The 13,908-nt window shown below is 47.7% G+C and overlaps 1 protein-coding gene across 3 annotated transcripts in view; it reads right to left on the reverse strand.

Annotated features, from left to right (window-relative positions):
- Positions 1-13,908, reverse strand: part of GABBR2 (gamma-aminobutyric acid type B receptor subunit 2) — a 352,698-nt gene that overhangs the window by 66,824 nt on the left and 271,966 nt on the right. For all 3 annotated transcript variants that reach the window (XM_014559751.2, XM_006185246.3, XM_032478052.1), the window contains 2 exons: positions 10,207-10,357; positions 7,265-7,397 (listed from right to left, as the gene is read on the reverse strand). In XM_014559751.2, the coding sequence (XP_014415237.1) occupies positions 7,265-7,397; positions 10,207-10,357 (284 nt within the window). The remainder of the gene's footprint in view (positions 1-7,264; positions 7,398-10,206; positions 10,358-13,908) is intronic.

Consider the following 13,908-nt stretch of genomic DNA (forward strand, 5'->3'; position numbering starts at 1 on the left):
CAATCAGTGTCTGGGCCACCACGACTCCATCCTTTCCAGCAGCTGCCCATCCAGAGCTCATTCATACATCTCTTGTGAGCAGATGGTGGAGAATGCGCTTCAGGCCCTAGAATCCAGCCCTGCCTCCTATGATGGGACAGCCCTGCTTCCTGGGATTCCAGGGTGGAGGCCCAAGATCCCTCTTCCTACTCCAGCCGATCCTCATGGAACAAGGGTTCTGGTGCTTCCATTTCTCTTACATCATCAGTCTCCGAGAGACAAACTCAAAAATAAAGCATGAGTCCTAATCCTGACCTCGCTACTTTGTGGTCTGTGGATGCAGTATCCACATCACCTGGCAGCTTGTTAGAGCTGCAGCATCTCCAATTCATCCCACACCTGCTGAGCTGGAATCTGCTTCTTCGCCTGGAGGCAGCTTTGAGACCCCAGACCCACTCCGGGGTAAGCACCCCCTAGAGGGCAAGGTGGATTCCCCTGGGGCCCTAGCAGGAATCTGAGCCAAGGGCTCCAAGTGATTCACGTGCCCTCTAAGCAGCACTGTCTGTGCCAGGTGGAAGTCAGGATGGTGGTTACTCTTGGGGGGGGGGTGCTGATAGGAAGGGGACAGGAAGGGCTTCGGGGATGCTGGTTATGGCCTGTTTTCTTCATCTGGATTCACAGCTGAGTCCAATCTGTGACAATTCATTGAGCTATACACTTATGAAATGTGTATGTGTATATCTACATTTACTTTAATAAAAAGTTAAAAAAAAGAGAAATAAATAAAAGAGTCAGGATTCTCAGCAAGCAGAGGCAGATGAGAAATAAAGCTGAGCCCGGGGCTGAACTGGCTTCTCCTAATTCTCACGACAGATTCCAATGACTGGGGACTCATGTCCACGCGCCCTCAGAGGTCCCACCCACGTCATTCTTACCTCCCTCGCAGCCCGCCCCGAGGCCCCTTCCAACACTCAAGGTGGCAGAGGTGTCGCAGCTTGGCTTTGACTTGGGCAGGCCCTGAATCCGTTCCTGACCCAGTTCTAGAAGAGCAAGGGTATGTAAGGCCAGGAGCTGCCACGGACGTACCCACGCCCAATCAACAAGGGCCAACCCCAATTCTCCAGGCTCCTCTTCATGCCAAGTTTACCTTGCTCTATCAGCACCTCTCTTAGCAGTGTTCACAAGTGAACACAATTATCCAGATGTAGGCCCATCATTCACTCATTCCATTCATTCATTCATAATGATTATGGCTAACATTTATTGAACCTTCCTATGTGGCAGGCGCCAAGTGCTTTAATGTACCATCTCATTTAATCTTCACAACCCTATGATTATGGCCATTTTACAGAAGAGTAAACTAAACTAAAGAGGAGATGGTAAGTAACTTCAAGTCACATAGCTGGGAAGTAGTGTCATTGGGATTTGAAAGTGAGCAGTCAAACTGAAATTGTCTTATATGCCAGGCACTCTGATATACTTTGGGGACATATCAAAAATGAATGAATAGATATACTAAGACAACTGAATTATATATACACCTTAATAGGGTAAATGTTATGGTATATGAATTACAGTCAAGTCTCCCTACCTGTGGGTTCCACATCTGCGAATTCAACCAACAGGGAGCAAATTGAAAATATTTTTTCAAAAAATTCCAGAAAGTCCCCAAAAGCAAAACTTGGATTTGGAGCACCAGCAACTATTTACATAGCATTTACATTGGATTTACAACTACTTACATAGCACTTACATTGTATTAGGTATTGTAAGTAATCTAGAGATGATTTAAAGCATACACGAGGACTGCGTAGGTTATATGCAAATATCACACCATTTTATATAAGAGACTTGAACATCCTTGGATTTTGGTAGCTGCGGGGGTTCTTGGAACCAATTCCCTATGAATACTGTAAAGGAATGACTATATAACCCAATTTTAAAAAGTATGAATGGACAAAAATTTTGGTTGGGATAAATGTTGACCACATCCCTAAGAATTTAGTTGACCTGTTTTTCCTGGTATAAACCAGCTAACAACAACAAAAAATATTTCCTAAAAAAATGAATGAAATGTCTCAGACATCTTTGTAGTTCAACATGGCTAGTTCCAAACCTCAGTCCTGACAGCTCGCACGTGTGACAGAGTTTCGGTTTTCTCTCCTGTGAAGTGGGGACAGTGAATCTGACCTTTGTCAGGCAGTTTTGGGGACTGACGGGAAGGCAGCATGTGGCGGCTGGCTCTTCACAGGTCAGAGCAGAGAGTGCTGAGTTTTATGAGGGCACAGGATTGGGGAGTTAACAGGGCACTGCTGAACATCTCCACCCCCAGGATTGCTCTGAGCACCCCAGAAGCTGCTGAGACCTGTGCTGGGACCAAAGGCCCACCTTCGATCAAAGGTCTTCTCGTCCTCACTGCAGCGTCCCTTCTTCCATGCTCGTGTGTGGCTTTCTGCCTAGGATTCCACAAGGAAGGCAAGTACCTTTTCCCTTCCTCACCCACCAGCTCCCTCTCTGGGCTGCCAGGGACTGGGATTCCTGAGTCTCCTAAGCTGGAAGCAGACAGGCCCTCCCATCCCCCTGGCACTGGGGCTCTGGCCCACGCCCAGCGTGGTCCTCCTAGGCAGCTCTGTGCCCACAGGGGCCAAGTTGCTATGGTGATTCCACTACCCACACAGTGTCCAGGGAGACAGCACGGTGTAGCTGGAGCTGTTTGCAAGACTTGCTGAAACTAGGCTGGGAAGATGCCTGAAAGGGTCAGAGGGAGCGGGGGATGGGAACCAAGTGTAACTGCTTCCCTAGCTCTGTGTGCGTACGTGCGTGTGTGTGCATGCTCACACGGGCGCCCACCCCGCTGTCTTCTGAGCAGACCATTTAGTGATTGTCACAGGTTTCTTCCTAAGGGAACGTTCACGGTTTATCGTTGTGTTTAGTTTCTATATTGAAAACCAAAAGGGGAAAAAAAGTCGCATTCATGTGGCAGCAGAACAGACTGAACTGTGACTTCAATTGCTCCACATATGAAGCTGGCTTCATGTTCCACTTTATAACCTTGTCCATTAAGATTTCCTGGGATGCCAGGAGATTACACTGTGAAGGGGAGAAAGATGCCTTCCCCCTTGACCCTACACTTGCCTTATGCTCCAGGCAGCTCCTCTGAATAGTTGTTCAAACCACTCCACGATCCTGCATGGGGATTCATCGTGCTCATTTTATACATTACAAAACTGAAGCTCAGAGAGGTAAGTCACCCACCACTGCCAAGAGGTAGGAAGTGTAGGACGTGGGAGTCAAACCCCGGCTGTTGAAGATCTGTGCTCGCTGGGCTAGGCGGCTCTGCTTCCATCTCCGTCTCCCCACCCTGGGAGTTTACTGGGAGAATCTTCCAGGCCCAGAGAGGAGAATCCAAGGCACCATGTGAAATAAAGGAGCCGAGCCCCTTGGAATAGCAGGTGGAGGACAATCCAAATTGCACCCATTGGGGGCTGGCACTTAGACTCCAAATTCGTGAGATTTCAGTTCCTCTTCTGAGCTATATTGGGAACTATTAAATAAGTGATCCCGGTCCTAACGCATGTACACATTCGTGCTGACCCAATTCAATCCAGAGTAGTTAATCTATGCCTCCCCTCCCCATCACAGTCAGGAATGTGAGCTCCCCTTTGCAGAGCCTCTGCAACAGCCCTTACTGCAAATAAATGAATCCTCGGGGCGGGGAGAAGCAGGCCGGAGCATCTTCAGAGCCTTCGTGTTCCAGCTAATGCTGATTTGTAAAGTGCTTTATGATTTATTCATATCGCCTTGCCAGGCTTCCCAGGACAGCCTTCCTCTCACACAAATGAGCGCGACTCCCAGAGCAGAATGTCAGGCTTCATTAAAAGAAAACACCGGGTGTGGGGGATGTCCCCGTTCTGGCTCCCTAGCCTGCGTCACCCAGCGTTTGGAGGATTCGGGGCAAACTCCAGGAAGCACCTGTGCTCTGACAGCATTTGGCTTATGAGCAGGGTGAGGTGTCAGGAGCTCTTTTCTGAGAGGCAGAGACCCTCCAAGGGCTGGGCCTCACGTCTCTGCACCAAAGACTAGACCTTGGGCCAGCTGATGTGTTCCCAGGTGGCAGGCACAAGTGACAAGGACCTGGAGAGAGGGACCCCGGGAGGGACTTGGGTGGAGCTCTGCCCCCTGATTCTCCTCGGTTGGGAGACCAAGGTGGGCGTCTCAGCTCTCGGGGATGCCACTGAGAGCCCAGAGCACCGTGTAAATGAGAAGTTACCAAACTGGCCCCCATTTGGTATTTTCATTATTACCATTACCATCAAGTACCATTTTCATTATTACCATCATCATGGTCTCCTTAAACTTGGAGAGGGCACCTGGGCACGAAAGGGAGAAGGAAACCCAACTTTCTTCACTTAGCTTCTTCAGGGTGCCTTGAGAGCAGCCCCTCCCTCAGCCTCACCACTATCCAGGAAAGCTGGACACACATGGCACCCATGAGATCACAAGGCCCACAGGGCACAGAAGTCATGCTGAAGCAGCAATGAAGGGGACTTCAGGGGCTTCACACCCTCCCTAGTGAGCAGGACACAAGCCACGGACACCATCCTCATGCCAGGGGGTCACACTTTTGAGGGAACAAACTGCTAAACCACACTCACAAGGACTTTTGAGCAGCTCAGCTTCTTTGGAAGCTGACTCCAGGCACCCTGATGCTAGGCACATGGGGGACTTGTGACTCTTGAGTTCACCTCCTTAACCCCCAGAAGGGCAGAATAAAGAAGGGGGGCAGGAGTGGGCTTGGATAAAAATCTCTCTAGTAGGAAGATCGAACTGGGTGAGTCCTGGAGCACGTGGGGTCTGACTGCCCTCCAGACCCACCCCAGGGAGGAGAGATGGCTGAGCACCCCAGAGACCCCCTGGGGTACTGGGGGCTTGACCACGCACTTCTCAAATGGAATCTTTCAGACCAAGTACACGTTCTGCGCACGTCAGTTGCTGGACAACTCACGTTGAGGTTACTGGTAACGTTAACAAGTCAGTCCAATGTGATCACCCGCAGGACTCAGGGGAGCATCATCACGTGCTCCGGGGCTTCCCTCCTGCCCACATGCTGTCCCAGAGTCTAGGGACCCCAGGCAGCCCTGAAAGTCCAAGGTGTGGGCGGTGACCTGCAGCACTTTTAAGAGGTCCCTCCCCTTGTTTATCTCTGGCTGCCAACTTTCTCTCCATAATCGTCCAGCAGTGGCAACACAGATTTTAAAAGAGACTACATGGGCCTACATTGCTCTTAACACTTAAAAAGAAAACAGCAATAGGAGAGGCTGTGGAGAAAAGCGGGCCCTCCTGCTCTGCTGGTGGGAATGCAGTTCGGTGCAGCCACTGTGGAAAACAGTGTGGAGATTCCTCAAAAGACTAGGAATAGACTTACCATATGACCCAGGCATCCCGCTCCTGGGCATATATCCAGAAGGAACCCTACTTCAAAATGACACCTGCACCCCAGTGTTCATAGCAGCACTATTTACAATAGACAAGACATGGAAAAAGCCTAAATGTCCATCAACAGATGACTGGATAAAGAAGATGTGGTATATTTATACAATGGAATACTATTCAGCCAACCAACAACATAACGCCATTTGCAGCAAACTGGATGTTCCTGGAGAATGTCATTCTAAGTGAAGTAAGCCAGAAAGAGAAAGAAAAATACCATGTGCGATTGCTCATATGCGGAATCTAAAAAAACAAAACAAAACCATAAATACAAAACAGAAACAGACTCATAGACATAGAATACAAACTTGTGGTTGCTAGGGGTACAGGGGGTGGGAAGGAACTGGGATTTCAAAATGCAGAATAGATAAACAAGATTGTACTGTGTAGCACAGGGAAATATATACAGGATCTTGTGGTGGCTCACAGCGAAAAACAATGTGACAATGAATGTATGTATGTTCATATATAACTGAAAAATTGTGCTCTACACTGGAATTTGACACAACATTGTAAAATGACTATAACTCAATAAAAAAAATGTTTAAAAAAAAAGAAAAAAGAAAGAAAAAAAAAACAGCAACAACAAAAGAGTTGCTTTTGGATTAATCTGGTCAACACTGATCCTTTAATCATCCCTTCAAGCTCTGGTCCTCTAGGCAGGGAATTGGATACATTATTGCATTTGGGACAATGGAGAGACCTAAATGTCTAACCCAGTTTTGAGAGATCATAGTAAAGTCCAGAAATAAATCCCAACTGTTCATCCTCATCTTAAAAAGTAAACCAATACTACTTTCAACTGATAGTTCTACATAACTGCTAATTGTTAATGTACAAACTCCTTAAAAAAATTAACAACAACAACTAGGCATCAAAAATTTTAAACACGTTAATTAATTTTCAAAATAATATTTCTAAAATATAGTAAACAAATTACACTGTTTTGGGCTTTCTTAAATATATTCATTCTTAGTGGGTGGTGATATAATTCCCAAGGTGGGGGCAAACTTTTTTTTTTTTAATTTAAATTTTTTGGGGGGAGGGGGAGGTAAGTAGGCTTACTTACTTATTTATTTTTAATGGAGGTACTGGGGGTTGAACCCAGGACCTCCTGCATGCTAGGCATGCACTCTACCACTGAGCTATCCCCTCCAGCCAAACATTGGTTCTTGAATGTGAAAAAATGTTAGCCTTTTATGTAGTAACTATAGCTATACGTATAGTATATGAACAGACATACAATATATCTTTGATATTGAAATTTCAAGAGGGGATGATCAGAAAGGAAAGTCTAGAAAGTCTCCTTAGGAAAGTAACTGAGAACAAAGGGTCGAGAAACACTGCAATTAAATAGAGAATAAGGATAGTTATTTTTTCTTGTACAACTCAAAGTCACCCTTACAGAGACATCTCTTCTTATACTCTGTAGTGATTATTGAGGTCGACGGGGAGACTACTTCTTTCTTACACAGCCCTGACCCTGCCCCCAGGCACGATGCGTTTCCGGGTGGTCGTTTTTCGCCCTTGCTTTTCTAGGTTATCCGGTCATTCTCAGTAGCCTGTCTCCCAGCAATGGTCTGTTAAATACATGATCCTAATTTTACCGGCAATACATAAGTCTATTCTGGTCTAAAAGCTACACCACGCTGCCCTGTTGAATTGCCTACATGGCTGAACGGGCTGTCTGCTGCCTGTTCATGTAGTCTCATGCATTTCTGTGTTTTTGGTGATTGTGGTCACCAAGAAAACCTTATATCACAAACCACTGGAACATGCAGAAAGAATGACTTACGGTGCAAAGGGTTTCAAAGGTCTTTTCAGAGACAAAGGACCCATCAAGGCCAAAGAGAAAGATGGATGCATAGGAAAGCATTCCTCCGAGGATGATGAGGTTGTTCATGTATGGACTCGACATCTTTATCAGCCTGACAAGAGAAAGATACTGCAGTTAACAGGACTGTAGATGGAGCTATTCCTTCAGCACATATTTTCTGAATGTGTATCTTGTCACCAAAGTTGGAGGGAGAGAGAAAAATGAAAGCCCTGGTTTCCTCCACTGCCCACTCTGCCAAGACTGTGCCACCTCCAAGGGGCTGCTTCCCTCTGACTAAAGGACCCCGGATGCTATCACTTCTGGTTGTTGATTTCCCTTTCTCCTCAGTCAAGTTCACCTACCACCTCTCTGGAGACAGCTTCTAGCTTCTTCAACCATTAATTTTTAGTTTACACAAAGACGTTCAGTCAACAGGGTTTTTTGTTTTTTTGGGTTTTTTTGTTTGTTTGTTTTGGGGTTTTTTGGCTGCAACTGGGAAGACAGCCAAAACTAGAGAATTCTAATTTAAGTTCAGCTACCTTCCACAGTGAGGGAGGAGATGGCCACACCACAATCTCCCATGCTGAGTGGACCAGATCTAGGAGGTGTACAGGTGAGAATTCAGGGCTGCTCAGGAATTGTGGTCACCAGGTGGTAAGCGAGTATCCACTTTGGCTATCTGAAGCTCACACTGTCCTGGGCACAAAGGGGGCCACACGCGTGAGTAGGAGCACCTCTCCCTGTCACCAGGTGATGGAGGTGGACAATGGATTCCCCACCCCAACTTCTCCTCCTGTCTTCACCAGACTGCTGTTGGGGGGCACTCTTTATACTCCCAAACTCTACAAACTCTACATTCTTCTCTCTCACTTTCTTGAGGAATCCTGCTGTGGCTCCCAGAAGCACAGCAAGCCAGGGCTAGGTTAAACCATCAGTTGGCTGGAATTTACCCGCAGCAGTGCCTGGCTCCCCTAGCACAATCCGTTCAGAATGTCTTGGGTTTTTAGGCACCCCGTGGTCCAGATGCTCTTTTGCAGATTGTAATTATGGTCAGTTGTTCCCCCAACATTTTCTTTTGCATTCTGCACTTATATTCATCCTTCCACATTTAAAAAATGTAGTGTCAAAGTAGTAGAGAAATAAAAAGTGTGCTATAAACTGTGACCCACTCACAGGCTTTTGAGTTGGGAGCCCTGGGTCCAGCACTTGGCCCCTGCCACCCCACAAGGTGCACCTTTAGCAAGTCAATTAGCTGGCTGAGTTTCCTCAACTATAAAAGCACAGGTCCCACTGCCTAGGGCATTTGTGAGGCTGAGAGGAGACTGGGTCCCTGGAGGTCCTTTTGCAAACTAAAAATTGCTAAAGCCCCTTCATTCTTAATACCATAGAAAGCTGGGGAGGAGGGAGGCCAGGAGTTGGGGCAGGCTTCCTCCTAGAGGAGGTGGACCTTAAAGGATGAGAAGCATTTAGAAAGATAGAAGTGAGGGAGATTTGAAATCAGTGACATTTATTTCCTATCTCTTTGCAGAATTTTTTAATCTGCAAAGCCAGTCAAAAAATTCACATGAAAAACAGCCTACTGGAAAGAGTAATGGTAATTCTCCTTAGGAGGCAAAGAGGGGGTAGTTAAAGAATTAAAGGACAGGGACAACTTGCTGTTATGATGAGAACTCTTGCAGCTTGTAGGAAGGGAATCTAACATTAAGAGCTGACTATGTGCCCAGGTCTTGTGCCAAGTGCTAATAGGCATGGTCATCATTTAAGGTTTGTACGGAGTAGATGAGATTTGCTTCAATTTTTTTGGTGGCAATATATGTGATATTGGTGATAAATAAAACAACAGGTGAATTAAACTCCTTTTGTTCTTTAGGAAATAAGTTTGACTAAGTAGCTGCTACCAAAAAACAAACAAACAAACAAACAAACAAAAAAACAAAACCAAAAACCACAACAGAAAATCTGGAGCCTCCAAGTTTCTCCTTTGCAAGCAGGGAGAGAGAAAAACCTGTTCTTCTTGGAACTGCGCTTGTTCCTGGCAGCCCGGGAGGTCATGCAGCATGGCTCCTGGGCACAATGGCAGAGCTGTACCGCCCACGGGTGGGCACCAAGGCTGTGCCCCTGACGGCTGAACTCTGAGCCCCTGCTCAGCCGCTCCCACAACAAGGCAGGGAGCGGGGTTCAAGGATTTGCTATGGAAATCAAAGAAGTCGGTTGTGCTCAGTAAACACCCCACTGTCTGGGGTAGTGGCCAGTTCTACCCACAACTGACCAGAATAACAGAAAGTGAGCTGCTCTCCTCCAGAGAGGGAAGGCCAGGCATGGGGGAAGAGGAATCAAGACCAGAAACCAAGGGGATGGGTTCTGCCACATGCAGCCATGCAGCCTTGGACAGCAGCCCTCCAACAATTAGCTGGTGCTCTCCTCTGTACTCAGGGTTGTTATCCAAGGGTCAACTGAGATGATGATGGAGGCTATTCCTGGATTGTGATGTGCTGTATGGATGGGAAGTGCTCTTATTGACCTCAGTGATCCCCTCGGGCAGTGCTTCTGGAAGATGCTGGGGTGGGGGGTGGGGCAAAGATGTTTGGGGAATTCTGTTTCCTGTATTTCTCCTCCTGGACTATCACGAAGTGCATGAGCATAGTGAAAGTTCCAAGAAGGCCTGTGGACTTGGAGCCTTCAATTTTGTTTAACCCAGCCTTCCTGTGCAAGCAGCAACCCTGCCTGTGCGTGTGAATGTGTGTCCGCACTGGCATGGGCACACTCACAGGAAACATCTAATGACATTCCAGCAACTAAGGGGCATGTTTTGGAAAACTACCCTGTGCCCCTGGAGAACCTGTCACATGATGCCTACACTTTGTCTGTGAGGCTTGTCAACCCAGAAAGCACTATCTGAGAGGAGGGCATGAGTGGCTTACTTCTGATTCCGATTCTTGATGTTGAAGAAGAGAAAAGCGCTCGCCATGATCATTCCCAGGATGGTGAGGGCAGAGAGGATGCTGTAGAGAGGTAGGGAGATCTTACGAAGCTGCTCCAGGATGATGGTCTTGTCTTTAGGTGGTTCGGATCCTAGAAGGCCAAGAAAACGACATTAGCTGAGCCCAGCGCATAGTCAGTCCCTGAGAACACGCTTGCCTGCATGTCCTTGACATCTGCCCCCTGTGCACAACTGCTGTGCAGGACATGCCACTGGGTAAGCAGGCTTCGGAGACTGGCCAGTCTGCCCAGCAGGGAGCCTTAGCCAGGACTTATTTCTTTCTCTAAATAGAATCAATAAGGGATTTGTGATGCATTTAATAGCCATTAGAAGACTAGAATTTGATTTGGTCTAATTACCCTGTTGAAAAACCATCACCATTTATCCCCAAAGGTACCAGTGGCTTGAAAGGCCCAGGGCTGGGTGCTGGGAATGGGTACCACTGGGTGTCTCTGGGGGCGAGGAACTTGGCTTGGGCTCTTAAGGACTCTGCTCTGAGACATGATAATGACCACTCCTCAACAGGGTGGAAACCTTGCCTGTCAATTCCATGGAGATGTATATGTGCTCTGGCTACGGATTTTCTGCCTCAAGGTCATTATGTTATAAAATCTCTTTCTTTTTATTTCATAAGACTTGCTGACTGTGGGAGGCAGAGGCTACCAGCATGCCTTCCCCTCCCTGCTGTGCCAAGCCTGGACTGAAACCGTGGAATGCCACCCCTCTGTACGACTGTATGGATGTCCCTGCTCATTCTTCAAGGGCGCCAGGAACCTGAGGCAGCCCTGAGGGCCTTGGAGCAAACTCATCTTTATGGATGGTGGCAAAACCGTCCTGTTTTAGTTTTACCAGGTAAGGCTGGTTTGGGAGGAAGGATGCAGGAACACCTCCTCCATACCTGCCTACCTCTCATTTCTGGCAAATCTCCTTTCTCAGCTGCTATTTCAGATCAGGTTTCTGCTGTGAAACTGTGAACATCTGGGTCTTTTCCTTCCAGTGGGAATGTGTGGAATCAGCCAGATGTTCAAGAGGGGCCAAGCCTGGGAGACCCACCAGGGGTCACGATGACCACAGCATGGCTGTGCCACAGGTGCCAGCCTTGGTTATGCTTCTGTTCCCAGGAGGATGGGCAGATGTGGCAGCAGGGATTAAGAACTCCCCCGAACATCAGTGTGTAAAAAACTCTGCCAACAAGTTCAAATGTGTTTGGAAACATTCAGTGGGTAAAAAGAGTTTGAACCATCTAAGTAGTCTAGGGAAGCTGCCAGGTTCAAAAACCGCTGGGAACCTGCTGGCTTGGTTAATGTAAAGCAATACTCACTTCTATGCAAAGTAACACTTATAAGAGGTAGCCTCTAGAGCCAAAAGTCAGGGCAAAAGCAGACTCAAGGGGACAGAGGTAACATCCTCTCTTGCCTCCAGAAGTAAAAGCTCAACACTTGGAAATTTCTACTCTCATTCCCCATCCTCATCCCCTCTCCCACACATAGCCTGGGCTGCATTAGGCTGACTCAGGTGCCTTCTGGATCCTGAACAAAAGAGCTGTGGGTGCGCATCAGTTCCTGGTGGAAACAAGCCCATCTCCGGGCACTAAGAAAGAGGGCGAGGTTTGGGTCAAAGGTTACGTGACAACCACGACCATTAGGTTGTGTAGAAACACCTTCAGAAAACTGACAATACCTTCTTCTTATTCTACCATCCTTTCCCCCAAATGGCGCCCCCCCCCCACCATGCATCTTAGTTAAGTCTTTACGGAAACCAAATGGTAAGAGCTTATCAGAGGTGTTAGTAACAGCAGCAGCCCCGTTTCTTGCTCCCCACCCAATCCATTCATTCTTTCTTCATCCATTCATCACCATCCTTCATCCACCACCCTTCCTTCCTTCATCATCATTAATCATTCATCATCATCATCTTTCCAACTGGCCTGGTGTGGGGCACCAGTGATTCAAAGATAAGCAAGACACAGTTCCTGTCCTCAGGGAACTTACATACTAGCCATGTTAAAAAAGAAAAAAGGCAATAACAAGCAATCACATTTATTGAATGCTTACCACAGGCTGAGTACTTTATAGAGCTTTTCTCACTTGGTCATCTAACAGTCTCATGAGTAGAGAAGATTATTCCCATTTTACGGGACGTGGGAACAGGTTCCTAGGTATTAAGTGGCTTCTATAGGTAGTAAGTAGCAAAGTTGGCAGGATCTGTACCCAGATCTGCATAACCCTGAAGCCTATGCGCATTGCCTCTAGTGATGGGTCCAGGTGATCTAATAACATTAGGCACAGAGAGGCCTGAGTAGGAAGCAGGGAGCAGAGTGCAGTTCTGCCTTGATGGGGCCAGGAAAGGCAAAGAAAGCAGATGAAGTGGGAGCTGAGTCTTGAGAGGAAGATAAGTAGTTGGCTGTTCACCAGGAAGATGAGGACAGGGCATTCTGGGCAGAGGCCCAGCACAGGCAGAGGCACGGCGGTGTCTTGGCACATTTGCGGAACTGTAAGTGGCTTGGATGGGGAGATCTGAAAGAGGAGGCAGAGAAGTGGGGCGGGGTCCTTCATGGAGGCCTTGGCACCATCCCAGGGAGTGAGGCCTCTCACTATGAGCAAGGGGGATTATGCAGGCATCTGAGCAAAGGTGGGGTGTCTTTACTGCAGCATGGACAGGACGGACTTGCGCGGGGTAGACTGGCGGTGGGTAAGACCCATTGCGGGCTGGGGTAGGGGTCTGGGTGTGAGAGGCTGAGAGTTGAACCCAAGCCGGGTGAGGACAGACGAGCTGGCCTCTGCCCTGTGTCCAGGGGCATCTTAACTGGCTCTGGGTTCAGACACTGGTTATCCATCCTCTGGAAAGTGCAGGGAAGGCCTGAAAAGCAGAGGTGGGGGGAGCCTGGAAGAGCTGTGGCCTCAGGGTTATCCTGGCCTGGCGCTTCCTCACTATTACTTAGCCCTTGGGTTCCTGGCTGGGGTTTTTTTTTTTTTTTTTTTAATTTATGTCTTTCCTCTCAGTTATGTTTTATGACTTTTATTTACTTTCTGTTTGAGTTTTTCTTTTAAACTGTAAACCCAGAATCCCTTCTTTAGCAAACCCAGATCCCCCAAGTCGAGGAGCCAACAGCCCTACTTTGGGGATCAGACTCTCGTGGTCAGCACCGGCTTTGCCTCTCGCAGGCTGTGCAAATTTGGCATTTTCTGAGCCCTTTTCTCATCTGTACAACAGGACTTGCCCACTCACCTTTCAGAATGTTTCTGTGGCTCCATGAGGTAATATGTGACTACGGGCTTGGTGACAGCTCCCTCAGGTAGGAATGAGAAGAACACGCCTCCTCTTTGAGGCCACCTGGAGTTCTGCTAAACCCCATAGATCCAGTGGATATGTAGGCACATGACAAAATAACCAAAGGGTCCATGGGACAGCCTTCTCTGGTGGCCTTGGTTTTAAGAAGGAACTCCAGGCACAGAAAGTCAGCTGTCCATTCTTTGCAGTCACAGGGGAATCAAAGTAAGAGCATCTGGGTGCTATGGGTATGGTGGCTTCCCCCATTGCCACCCAATGACTAGGCTGTCCATCTACCAACTCACACATCCATCTATCCACCCACGCACCCACCCATCCTTCCACTCATCCACCCATCCACATATACATACAT

Source organism: Camelus ferus, chromosome 4 (genome assembly GCF_009834535.1).
Source record: "Camelus ferus isolate YT-003-E chromosome 4, BCGSAC_Cfer_1.0, whole genome shotgun sequence".
Classification (NCBI taxonomy): Eukaryota; Metazoa; Chordata; class Mammalia; order Artiodactyla; family Camelidae; genus Camelus; species Camelus ferus.